The sequence below is a fragment of the Triticum aestivum genome, chromosome 5D, assembly GCF_018294505.1.
Source record: "Triticum aestivum cultivar Chinese Spring chromosome 5D, IWGSC CS RefSeq v2.1, whole genome shotgun sequence".
Lineage (NCBI taxonomy): Eukaryota > Viridiplantae > Streptophyta > Magnoliopsida > Poales > Poaceae > Triticum > Triticum aestivum.
In genome coordinates, this window is record NC_057808.1 from 311,382,459 (window position 1) to 311,395,271 (window position 12,813).

The following is a 12,813-nucleotide window of genomic DNA, read 5'->3' on the forward strand; positions in this document are numbered from 1 at the left end:
ACTAGGTGACTGTTCCAAATGTCGTCGCGGAAAGGGGTTAAAAACCGTTTGTATAGCACCTCGCTGTACTAGTGGGGGTGGGCCAATTTTTTGAACTGTTGCTACTCCTGTGCTCGGCAGGACGCCAAGTCCTGGAGGATCAGCTCGCCGCGGGGAATCCGCAACATACTCCAGGTTGCTGAATTTGACAATTCGATCTGGAGCAAAGTTCCTGGCCAAGGTGGCTGGTCGAGTTATCGACGAAGGTGGCGGGACCGAAGATGGGCATCTGGCCTGACATGTATATCACAGTGGATTTGATTGGAGCTCTCATCAGACCTCTAAGTTCACCTCGCGGGGACCTATGTGGGCCATCACTGTCGGAGATTCTGGCAGATCCCTCGGCAGGGTATCTCGGAGAGGTGAGTAGGCTGAAGGAAAACAAGGAGTCGAGATTTACCCAGGTTCGAGCCCTCTCAATGGAGGTAATACCTTACTCCTGCTCTATGTTTATTGTGAGAGGGGTGTTCAAAGTACCTGGTATAGCACCGAGAGATTGTATTGTTGTGTTATGTCGAGTAGCTTGGCCCTGGCTTATATAGCAATATCGGGGCCCCTAGGGTTACACGTCCTAGTCAACTACGTGGTGGAGGGGGACTCCTCCACGGCTCCGTCTCTCCCGACTTGGACAACAAGGCTTCCAGAGTCTCCTCGAAGATCTTCATGGGTCGCTCGACATGGCCCAGGGCAAAACGGGCCTAGTGGTCCACGGGGCAGTCCACCAGTCCGGCAACCGACGTGGCGAGCCACCCCTGGGTCGTTACACGGTCACTCATCTTTTCACAAAAAGAGAGGAAGAGTAGAAACTCATCGTGTCGTGGAAAGGAAAAGGACTAATTCCAAGCGAGAATGGAGGGAGCATGTGTGGTTGCATGGTGCCTGGAATGCAGACGCCAGAAGAACGTTTCACCCATGACGCTTTCTGCTCATGTATATACCGCCGTATGGCTTGACACACGTGCTGGATTTACATAGATTTTTTTTGAAAAGAAGGTAGATAGCTTTCTACCTTATGTTTCAAAACAGGCCAAGCCTGGGGACCAAAGGTCAATTACATGAAGCTTATATTTGACACGCAAGGTGCCCTGGCCATAAGCTGCCAGCATAAGAAGATGGGTGAGATGGTGTGCTAAGCTAGAAAAAATAACCAAGCGTCAATAGCATTATGATCATCTTGATTATGGCACCTATTTTTCCATAACCGGAGTAACTGCGCGACGTACTGTTTTATGTATGATGATGACCACTTCTTGTAGTTGAAAATCCTGTCATTTCGAGCGTGCCAAGCAGTAACGGCAGCGGCAGCGAAGAGGATGTTGAACTTGTTGGATGCTGGCCACCGTTGCTGAGCCCGCTGTATGAAGCTGACGATGTCCGAGGAGTTGGAAGCAAGGTTATCCAGAGCAAACAGATGCCAAATAACCGTAGCTAGGGAGCAGCGCAACACCAAGTGCATAGCAAATTCAGCAGCAGGGCAGATATCACAGTCTTGATGTGTAACGATGGACGTCCACTGCTTCCTCATCACGTTATCCCGGGTATTGAGCCGCTCCCAGAACAGAAGCCAAAGGAAGACGCGGTGCTTGAGGGGAATGATCTTGTCCCAGATCCATGAATCGTAATCACAAGAAATACCTCTGAAAGTGAGTAGCTCATAGATGTGAGCAACACGGATGGGCTTGCTATGTATGGCAGAGATCCTGACATCCGGGCTCCGAGAGACAGGCGCATCCGTAGGCAAGAGAGAATGAAGCAGGTGCAGTTCTTGGCTGGCTGCGTAGGACAGGTTCGGGTGCAGCTAGATTTGCCAAGTTGCTAGAGAGAACTGAGAGGCCACAGAGCAAGCTTGGTCGGTGGCAAACGTGTACAGAATGGGCAAGGCAAAGCATAGCCGCCCCACCGGCAGCCAGGTATCATGCCAGAACGAGATCAGCTCCCCTGAGCCCAAGGAGCACCTGGAAGAGTTGATAATCATACCAGCGAACTGCTTGAAACCTTTCCAGATAGCCGTGTCCCGATAGCATGGTCGCAAGGGCAGTTGATTGTGGCAGTATTGCTGTGCGAACCATTGATAACAGGGAGCATCAGAGTGCTGCAGAACTCGAGCAATAAACTTGGCAAGCAGAGCTTGGTTGTGTGCAGGCAAATCACGCACTCCTAAACCTCCAGCATAGCGCGGCATGGTGACAAAGTGCCAAGCTACTAGGCACTGACCACCCTTAACGGTGCTCGTGCCTTGCCACAAGAATGACCTCAACAGTCCCTCTAACTTCTGTAGGTATTCCTTAGGCCAGCAGAAACATGACATGAAGTAGCTGGAGATGCTGGCCAAAACTGAGTTGATGAGAGTGAGCCGTCCTCCCCAAGACAAGAGAGTAGCCAACCATCCGGATAACCTTTTGTCCACTTTATGGATGACTGGTAGCAGCATGTCGTGTCTAATCTTGTGCAAAGAAAGAGGTAGGCCAAGGTAAGTACATGGAAAACTTGAAGCTGGGCAGCCAAACAAACTGACAATCTCATCTGTGACAGTGTTGTCCATGCAGATAGGAATGAGGGTGCTCTTATGGTAATTAATCCTTAGCCCAGAGAAATCGGAGAAGTCAGACAAAATCTGCTTGATGATAAGCGCTTGCTCAACGCTGCCGTGGAACAGGATCAAGGTGTCGTCGGCGTACTGCAGCACAGGGAACATTCTGTCAGAGCCAAGCGGGTGAATTAGGTGGCCATCTTGAAAAGCTGAGCAGCATAGCCGTTGCAGAACATCAGCCACAAGAATGAAAAGATACGGTGAAATAGAATCGCCCTGCCGGAAACCCCTCCTAGTGGTGAAGGAGTCCCCCAGTTCCCCATTCAGCATAACTTTGGAAGTTGCCGTAGATAGTAGGGATTCGAGCCAACTTATCCAGTGTTGAGGAAAGCCTCTAGCAGTGAGGATGCTGAAGAGGCAAGACCAGCTGACCGTGTCAAAGGCTTTTTGAAAATCCAACTTAAGAGCCACCATAGGTAACCTTCTCTTATGAGATGTTTGTATCATATCAGCAGCCATGGCAAAGTTTTCCATGATAGCACGGCCTTTGATGAACCCGGATTGCAAGCTGTGAACTAGGTTAGGGATGTGGACTTGAAGCCTTCTAGTCAACACTTTGCTGGCAAGCTTTGGCACACTGTGAACAATAGAGATCGGCCGGAAATCCTTTAGCTCGAGCGGTGCATCCTTTTTGGGCAGGAGGGAAATGTGAGCCACGTTGATGCCCTTCAGATCTAACTGGTTCTGGTACGGCTGAGAGAAGAAAAGCTGGAGATCCATCTTGATGGCACCAAGGAAAGCTTTATAGAATTCGTTGGTGAAGCCGTCCGGGCCAGGGCTGCGGTTGTTCGGCGAGTGGTTGATAGCATCAACAATTTCTTCCCAAGTGAACTCCCTCTCTAGACATGATAGATCGTCGGGTGCATACAGCCGGCTAAGCTGAATTGTGGGCATAGAAGGAGAGGGCTGGCCCAGAAGAGCAGAAAAGTAGTCAGTTGCCAACTTGAGCTTCTGCTGATCGTCAAAAAATTCGACACCACCCCTAACGAGCACCCTGACCTTGTTCCGTTGTGCATGACCATTGGCAGCAGCATGGAAAAAGTTGCAATTCTCATCTCCGGAGACACACCAACTCAGTTTTGCCCTCCGTCGCCAGAAATCGGTTTGCCATAGCACAAGCAGCTCTGCCTTCTGTTGTGCAAACATCCTCAGGGCCTTTTCAAGCTGAGATAAAGACCTCCGCTCTTCGACTGCATCGAGGTAGGTTACCACTGTCTTGTTATTTGAAGAGAGCAGATCTAAGCTGGCATGGTTCCTTTTCCACTGTCTGATGGCAGCACGAACTCGTCTGAACTTAAGGTTGATAAGAGAGGCAGCTGAGTGGATCGGCCTGGTGCCCTGATGCCAACTGTTAAGAATGATGGATCGTGTTTCCTCCATCAGCAGCCACTGGTTTTCCATTCTGAAAAATTTGCTTTTGGCCTGAATGGTACCAAACTGAACCAGGATAGGCACATGATCGGAGGTGACAGAAGGCACGACAGAAGCAGACGTCGGGGAGAAGGATAACAGCCAATCAGCATTGATGAGCACGCGATCCAACCGAACCAAGGTCGGGTCCGCACGCTTGTTCGACCAGGTGTATCTGCGGTTGCAAACATCGACATCATCAAGCCCATGAGATCTGATCCAACCATTAAACTTGTCCATCATCACCCAGTTTACTCTACCACGCGACTTTTCCTCGGCGAACCGGTACATGTTGAAGTCGCCAAGGATAGCCCATGGTTCAGACAGCAGGCCAGAAACGCTGTCCAACTCATCAAAGAAGAGCTGCCTCTCCTGCTGGGCGCAAGGAGCATGCACCGTAGTGATCACGAAAACCGAAGCAGATGACGATGATGAGAACCTGACGGTGACATGGTATCTGTGGGTTGCAACGATCTGTCCTGAGAGAGCAGAAGCGTCCCAGGCGACCAAAAGGCCCCCCGAGGGGCCGACAGAAGGCATGATCGCATGGTTGTTGAGGTGGGGAGGAAGAAAACTCCGCAACTTCAAAATTGGGGCAGTTTCCAGCTTTGTTTCCTGAAAACAGACAATGCTAGGTCGACAGGAGGTTAGAACATCACGAACCAAAGCACACTTGTTCTCATCACCTAGGCCTCGTACATTCCAGTTAAGAAGTTTCATGGATCAAGGTGGGAAAACTGTGTGTGCATAAACGAAGAAAAAGCAATGCTAGGTGCAGGATGCAACAGCAAATGAAAAGAGAGGCAAAGCAGATGCCACACAGGGTAAAAGAAAGATCCAGAATGATATAGAGAACATCTTAACAACTTAACATCCGAGGTACAGACCAAACGCTTAGAGCGCTTAAACCTAAGCAGACCGAGAGACTGAGCAGCAAAAGCCATGACAGGATGGTGGCTAGGACTAAACATAAACCTAAAGCAGAGGCCCACAGGACTAGAACTAGAACTGACAGCTCCCGGGATGGCACCGGGCATAAACCTAACATAAAGAACCTTAAGCATCCGAACCAAAGCGTGCACACATGGAAGCAGATGAGCTGTCCGAAGATCCAGAGCAGCCCGCACCAGCGTTCGAGGAGGAAGAAGCTTGAGCGAAGATGGCATCCACGTTGAGGTCGCAGCACTTAGCGATCTGCTTGAGCTTGCCGCGGGTCATGGGCTTGGGGGTGTTGCCGAACTGAAGATCAAGCAGTTCAGCAACAGGCACCACCTTGGTCTTCTTGCGGCGGGAGGCGCTGGAGGAGGGCCGACGGCTAGGACCACCGGAGCTAGCGCAGGAGCCCGCCGCCTTGCGCTTGGAAGTGCGCTCGACGGAGCCGACGCGCTCCCCATCGTACATCTGCCTGATGCGGGGGCTACGGCGAGCAGCCGAGGGGGGCGCCGTCAGATCTTGGGCAGAAGAGCCAGCATCTACCACCTGCTGGTCCTGCGCAGCTGCTGCCAAAGCTTGGACAGCAGAACCGGCGTCAGTGTCGGCGGTGGCCTCCAGGAGGATCTGGTCGTCGACGGGAGGGAGGGGACCGATCCCTAGGCCCAGGTCGGCTTGAGCTGCATCGTCGGCAAGCGGCGGCGCCTGGTGGGTGATGATGCTGGAGGCAACAGGAGGAGCATCGAAGAGTGGGAGCGTGGGCAAGGGGCGGAGATCTTCGGCTCGTGGCTCTGGCGGCGGCGTGCGGCAGGAGCAGAAGGTTGTGGCGATGTGAGCGGGGAGCAGGGAGCACGCCCCGTGGAGCAGGTTGGTGTTAGCCACAGGGGACCGGTCGCAGCCAAGCAGGCCGTCACCCAAGGCAGGGCGTGCAAGGAGTACTAAAATTAAAGTCAATTACGCTACGTAATTGACTTTAATTTTAGTACTCCCTCTGAAAAAAATATAAAATCGCTTAGATAAAAAACAATGTACGATTTTTAAGAGTATCTTCACTGCGTGGTTGTACGATTGTAAGCGCAGACCCCTAATACAATGACCTTCCTGGAGGTTTCTATTTTATTTTGATTAAATTCAGTGGCGCTAAAAAAATCAAAACTATGATAACTATAATAGTCATTTTAATGTTGGAAAGTCTAATGCTCGGGATTCTCGCAGAGAAGAATTATGAAGACGTTATACTCCTGCCGGTACAGGATCTACAAACTCTCTTTCCGATCCTACCTCCACTAACCTCTCTCTCACTCTTTCCTCCATTTGGAAACTAGTCACCAGATCCAAGTCTTTTGAGTTTGGAGCCCCCATTCCTCTCATCAACCAACGATCTACCTAAAGATAGCCAAGCTTCCTCGGCTGCCATGGGTGCCTCCACACCTCGCCACCATTCCAGCTCCTGGCGCCACAAGCTTGGACGCCTCACCAAGAAGATCCTCACATTGTCGCTCTACGCCCTCGTCCCCCTCGCCGTCCTCCACTACCTCTCCCCTCCTCCCGTCGCCGTCCCCTCCTCCACTTCCACCTCGCCGCCCCACGGTAACCATCTCAAAGACTCGAGACCCGCTGATCCATCGCCATTGTGGATGCGGGACGGCACAATGACGCTATTTTTGTTGTTCTTGGTTTGTAGATGGGAATAAGCAGCAGGGTGCTGCAGGGGCGGCGTCAAGAAAGCAGGGGTCAACGGCACCGGCGCCGCGGTGCGACTACTCGGAGGGGCAATGGGTGCGGGACGCGGCGGGGCCGCGGTACAACGGGACGAGCTGCGGCGCGACGATCAAGGGCGGGCAGAACTGCATGGCGAACGGGCGACCGGACACGGGGTACCTGAACTGGCGGTGGCAGCCGCGCGGGTGCGCGCTCCCGCCGTTCGCGCCCGCGGAGTTCCTGGAGCAGGTGCGCGGCCGGCACATCGCGTTCGTCGGGGACTCGCTCGCGCGGAACCAGTGCGAGTCGCTGGTGTGCCTCCTCGGCTCGGAGTTCCCCGCAGAGCTGGTCCTCGACGGCGGCGAGGAGCGCAAGTTCCGGCGGTGGGCGTTCAGGTCCCACAACGCGACGGTGTCGGTGTTCTGGTCGCCGTTCCTGGTGAATGGCACGGAGAAGTCGTCGGCGCCGGGCGGGCCCGACCACAACAAGCTGTACCTCGACCAGCCGGACGAGCGGTGGGCGGCGGAGCTCCCGGGCATCGACGTGGTGGTGCTCTCCATCGGGCACTGGTTCATGCACCCGGCCATGTACTATGAGCGCGGCGCGGTGATCGGGTGCCATCACTGCCCGGAGCCGAACCGCACGGAGACGGGCTTCTTCGGCGTGTTCCGCCTCGCCGTCAAGAACGCACTCCGCGAGGTCATCGCCCGGGCCAGGGCCAGCCCCGGGAGGGAGAAGCTGGCGATGGTGGCGACGTTCTCGCCGGCGCACTTCGACGGGGAGTGGGACAGCCCGGACGCGTGCGCGCGCACGGAGCCGTACGCGCCGGGGGAGAAGGAGATGCTGTACATGGACAGAGAGATGTGGCGGACGGAGGCGGAGGAGGCCGCGACGGCGGCCGCGGAGGCCACGGTGCGCGGGTCGGCGGTGACGGTGGAGGCGCTCGAGGTGACGAGGCTGGCGGACATGCGCGCCGACGGGCACCCGGGCGCGTACATGAACGCGTCCCTGCTGGCCGGCGCCGGCGGTGAGAAGAAGAGGGAGCGGGTGCCGAACGACTGCGTGCACTGGTGCCTCCCGGGCCCCATCGACACGTGGAACGAGATCCTGCTGCAGATGGTCAAGCGATGGAGTGACGCCTCCTCCTCGTCGGCCAGATGATGCCACTGAAACTCAACCGTAGTTTGGCACCACACCAGTAGTGGTTACTCTTCATACATTCGAAAAACTGAAACGAAAGATAGAGAAATTTCGCATATGTTTGTAGGAATTCATACGAAAACATCGGTTTGTCCATGAGTGATTCTGTGCTTGGTTGGTGGTGAGTGCATCGGCGTTCCGCGGGCGACAAGGCTGGTGAGACGGCGCCAAATGCGGATTGTGGGGAGGTGTAGCGATTTGCCTTTTCCATTCCATTCAACCATGGTTCCCCAGAAAAGAAGGGCATAGCCATTCAATAATCGCAAGAGTACGACGCATCGAGAGAGTGGCAGGAGCCGATCGATCCTAGCCAGCCAGGTCGGTGGTGGCGTGGTGCGGAGTTGACGCCGTTGCGGATCCCGGGTGCGGCGTCGCCTCTGCCCACACGGTACCCAAGGATCACAACTACCGACAGTGTTCAAGGAGTACTACCTAGTTAAAAAAAATCCGTAGACGGAAACAACGTTGAGTAAAAATACAGTAATAAAAAATTCGAACACCGAAAGAGTTTTCAACTCAAGGAGTACAATCACCGACAGTGCATTACAGTAAACTTGAGAGCAGGTTCCAGATTCCCCTGATAAACTCGTTGAACTGCGCGAACGGAAACAAAGAAATGTCGTATGATGCCCTTGTTAAGTATGATTGTCCATTTCAGGTTGGTCAAAAGTCACGGCAAGCCCTGCAAATAACCAGTCACGAAGATCTGTGCAATTGCTGAATGTGCTTTCATAGTGGCACTCCCACGTGAGAGGCAAGCTTTGAAATATAACAGCCCTTTCAGACTTAGACAATTATACATATCTCTATTATTAAAGGGGATCGAACATCGTGATGGTTCGACCTTCCCTCGTGGTTCGACCTCTCCAGCCTCGTACGTAACTTGTGCCTGTGAAGAAAAAATCGGACCTCCTCACAACCCATCCGTGCACGATAGAAAAAAAGAAAAGAAAATAAAACAACCCACACGTACGCACGTCCCAACTCCCACCTCCCACCCCCTTCCACCAGACCCCTCGCTATCGATCCCGTGTCTTGCAGAGAGGAATCACCGCCGCCGGCCTCCTCCTAGATTGGAGCGGTGGATCCGCATCTATTCTCTTCATCACCGAGTCCATGAGGTGCTCGATGTGGCAGGGGCGACGAACAGGAGTGCCGCATCAATAACAGCGACGAACGACGGCCCAGGTAATGCCATCTCCTTACCCTCGCTCCACCGCATCTTCTCACGCCAATCAGTGGATATGCAACTGCGGCCCAGACTTGGTGGCCGAGCAGCAGCGACCTCGACGCGGCGCATGCGTGGTAGCTGATGCACGGCACAGCGACCGCGACCAGGACGCGGTGGCGGGAGAACGGCGACGGCTGACAAGACCTGGCGTGACGGCCGTGAAGATATCGACTCCGACGACTCGCCTCCGTTCAACAGCGCCCTGCTTTTCCGCATCGCCTCCGCAAGCATCACCTTCTTTTCCGCGCGCACATCACCTCGGTCACTGGTAAGCCGTTGTATCTCTATATTCTGTTGGCGGTCTGGAGGAGCTCTGGGATTTGGAGAATGCACGGGCTGGAGTTGGGGAATAGCTCGGGCTTCCTTCAGAAGACGATAGGTCTTGTTTGGATTTTTTTAGAAGAATTAATTTGATTTGGATGAGACTAATCAGTGCGTCATGTGGGCCTCCAATCGAAATTTGTGGTGAGAACTTTCCTTCCATTCATCTTCTAATCAGATTTTGATATTTGTGCCATTGATTTGAGTGCGGATGAAGAGCTTTCTATGGACGAAGAGTCAACAATGCATTGGCATTTTCCAAGTCCAATACCTGCTTTTAACTATTCAACTTTCTTCTCTTTTTTTGAGAACTAACTTCTTTTCTTTGTGAAAAAACTATTCACGAATCAGAATCATCGAATTCACGAACTGCTCATCGAATTCATCCCACCGAACTCGATTCGTTGGCACTACCGAATCGCAAATCCCAAACCCGAATCAGTGGACTACGAATCCGGTAACTATGGCAGGGACTGGCAAGTGGCAACATACGTCTGGTGGCGTAAAGGACGACGGGTGGTGGTAGGGCTATGGGTGGAGCAGGTAGACGGAGGAGGTTGCCTGTGGAAATCTGGCATGTGGCGGCATAAAGGTATTATGGTTTGATATTTGCTTTTTACCTAGATGAATACTTATAGCACTGAATTTATGAATGCAGGCGTAAAGGACGACGGGTGGTGGTAGTGCTATGGGAGGAGCAGGTAGGGCTATGGCGGCATAAAGGTATTATGGTTTGATGTTTATTTTTACCTAGATGAATACTTATATATAGCACTGAATTTATGAATGTAGATTTATAGTATTGTGTTTTTGATGTTTACTTATTGTCGTAATCTCATGTATAGGTTGTGTAGAAATCACTCAAGTCTGCTTTTTATTGTGGAAGCTCGTTGTATGTGTAAAATTATTTATACTCTTGGTCCCGGCGCACGGAGCCTACAACACACCGAATGTTCCTGCTGCTGCTGTAAGCATTTCATTTGATTATGTTTTCACCTGTTGCTGCTGTGAACATCAATTATCTTTACTACTGAGTCTATCATATTTTGGTTATGTTGATGGCAGTACCAAGCAGGAAAACACCAGAATAAGTTCAACTTGGGGAAGAGCATGAAGGTGATGAACTCGCTCGGCGGCTTGTACCGTGTTTTGTGCTGGAGGAACATAAAAATCTCCGTTTCCTCGTTACTTTATTCTGATGGTTTATTTGCCATATGTTAGATTGGCGAGAGGTGGGGTACCAGAAAGAGGCGACGTTAAAATCGGTGCCAGTGACGACGACGGTGGACACAATGAGCTTGGCGACAGCGGCTGCCGCAACATTGTTGTACTTGGAGCCCATGCTATCCGAGCTCGACAATGCCAATAGCTCAGTCCTTTTGCGTGTTCATTGACAAGTTGTCCGTACAGTACCTTGGCGTCAACAACCACGGCCATGATGACGGAGTCGTGCTGGCCGACTGCCCTGCTTCCATGCGCCGAGCAGTCTACTGGTTTGAGATGACCATGAGGACTGCTGGGCTCAAGGGGTTGAATCGGGTTCACCACATGTGGGGTGGCAACCTGGGTCAGCTAACTTTTGTTGGCCCTTTCTGCTATTTGGTATCTCTAGCCTGGTTTTAGTGCTCTGACAGCACTTAGCAATGCTAAACTTGAGACCAAAAGGAGTTGTAAGAAGTGTTCCTTCGAAATTGTACACTAAACTGCTTGCACGTTTTCATGCATGTTGGCACTCATCTTGGAGCACAATTAAATGGAAATCAGTAGCAAAAATACAATCTGCATAGTGGTAATCTAATCCTAGAATTTGGCTTCATTTATATATTTCGAAGTGGTTCCATGATTTTATATTTTGCGTACTATGTTCACACTGTAACTTTTTACCTGGGATTTTAAGTGCGCGAACAGTTGATATGGGTTACAATTGAAACTTACATTCGTTCTACTGAATAGAAGAAGTGGCTTCTGATTTACTAAAATTTGTTAAGAGCTATAGTAATTTTATTCTGTAGCAATCAGTTAATTTAGAAGTGATATTTCCCCCTTGCTTTGAAGTGAATGCAAATTTCGGGGTATACTCTTATTCATTGCAAGCATCACTGAGGGCAACTTCTGGAACTTTAATTTAATCAAAAGAATACTGAAAAATACTATTTGCATTAATTTTCTACTCCCTTTGGTACACCATGTCTTATAAATGTGATGCAAATTGTTGTAGGTCTAGTTTTACATTACATTCTCCTCCTTCCCAGATCACAAGTGTCTATTTCAATATATTCCCTTTTTTCTATTTTAAAAAATACACTTTCCACCATGGAAGTGACATGTGTTATTCCTGAGAACTGGTTTAGTTTGAGTTGATACCAATTATTTTTTCTTTTCCATTATTGTTAACAATATCTCCTTGATTCATAGGTCGTACCTTCTGCTAGAGTGTTTTATTTTCTTCATTGGAAGACTTATGTAATACTTGATGTCTTTTTTGTAATAAAAACTTCATCTTTGCTTATAGTTTTGTTGGTGTTGTTCTGCGCATGATTCCTTAATTCGAATAGACAGTTAAAATTATGATACAATATCATATCATTCTTTTGGGAATATCAAAAGAGTAACTTTAACTTCTCAGCACACGTGCATTTTGACTGCTCTTTGTAAACCAGAACATAAGAAAACCAACAGCCAGTTAAAGATTAGCCAGATTAACGCAAGTGATTTTTTGTCTTGTTCAGTGATATGCATTTCATCAACTATTGTTTATCGCCATTGCCAGATGTAGTGATACTCCAAATGGAAATGATGTGATCAAAGTCGACAATTCTCGCCATATGGCCTGATTACCGTAAAATTTACTACAAATCTTGACCTCTGTTGTGTTGCAATAATTTCCTCGAGATTATCTTATTAGCATGCTATCATTTTTACAGCCTGACAAAAATAGGTGAATTGTTGAACTTCAGACTGCAATGGAGGTGCACTGGATGAACCGGAGGTGATCATTTTGGTCTGTGCACGTATGTTCTTCTGTTAGGTCTAATGGGGCCTGCTTAATAGATCAAACAACCACATATAATATTTGATAAAGCTTTCTTCTTATAAACATTTTATATGCATAATCGAAATCCAACCCTTTGTTGTGGCACAAACACACTGACATCCAAAGAATGGATTAAGTGCTAGGGAGAAGGGAGGGCCAAGATGAGCTGTGTAGATGTCCTTGGTGTAACTAGTGCGTTCTTTGACCTTGTTAGAGACTTAGTGATAGAGCAATAAATTATTTTGTTAGGATAATAAATTGTGTGTTAGGTTATTCTTTTATATGGGTGATTTTAATCCCGAGGTAGGAGTGTTTGTACAAGTGGAACTATGAGCTCTCATGCAATGTTTAGGAAAA

The 12,813-nt window shown here is 50.1% G+C and overlaps 1 protein-coding gene and 1 long non-coding RNA gene across 8 annotated transcripts; both read left to right on the forward strand.

Annotated features, from left to right (window-relative positions):
* Positions 1 to 6,022: 6,022 nt before the first annotated feature.
* Positions 6,023 to 8,029, forward strand: LOC123124751 (protein ALTERED XYLOGLUCAN 4). Its single transcript, XM_044545311.1, has 2 exons — positions 6,023 to 6,559; positions 6,654 to 8,029. Exons 1-2 carry the CDS (start codon positions 6,385 to 6,387, stop codon positions 7,829 to 7,831), a joined length of 1,353 nt encoding a protein of 450 aa, XP_044401246.1. The 5' UTR covers positions 6,023 to 6,384; the 3' UTR covers positions 7,832 to 8,029.
* Positions 8,030 to 8,797: 768 nt separating this feature from the next.
* Positions 8,798 to 11,158, forward strand: LOC123121402 (uncharacterized). 7 transcript variants are annotated; one of them, XR_006459692.1, is made up of 5 exons: positions 8,802 to 10,014; positions 10,081 to 10,145; positions 10,268 to 10,389; positions 10,488 to 10,538; positions 10,644 to 11,158. It is a non-coding gene; the product is annotated as an uncharacterized lncRNA (long non-coding RNA). The 7 variants fall into 7 exon arrangements; XR_006459691.1 differs by having other exon boundaries at positions 8,798 to 10,014; positions 10,268 to 10,538; XR_006459690.1 differs by having other exon boundaries at positions 8,803 to 10,014; positions 10,488 to 11,158.
* Positions 11,159 to 12,813: the final 1,655 nt, after the last annotated feature.

Coding starts and splice junctions, on each gene's coding strand:
- LOC123124751 (XM_044545311.1), top strand. CDS start 6,385: ATGGGTGCCTCCACACCTCGCCACCATTCCAGCTCCTGGCGCCACAAG. Junction 6,560..6,653: donor TTCCACCTCGCCGCCCCACG/GTAACCATCTCA, acceptor CTTGGTTTGTAG/ATGGGAATAAGCAGCAGGGT.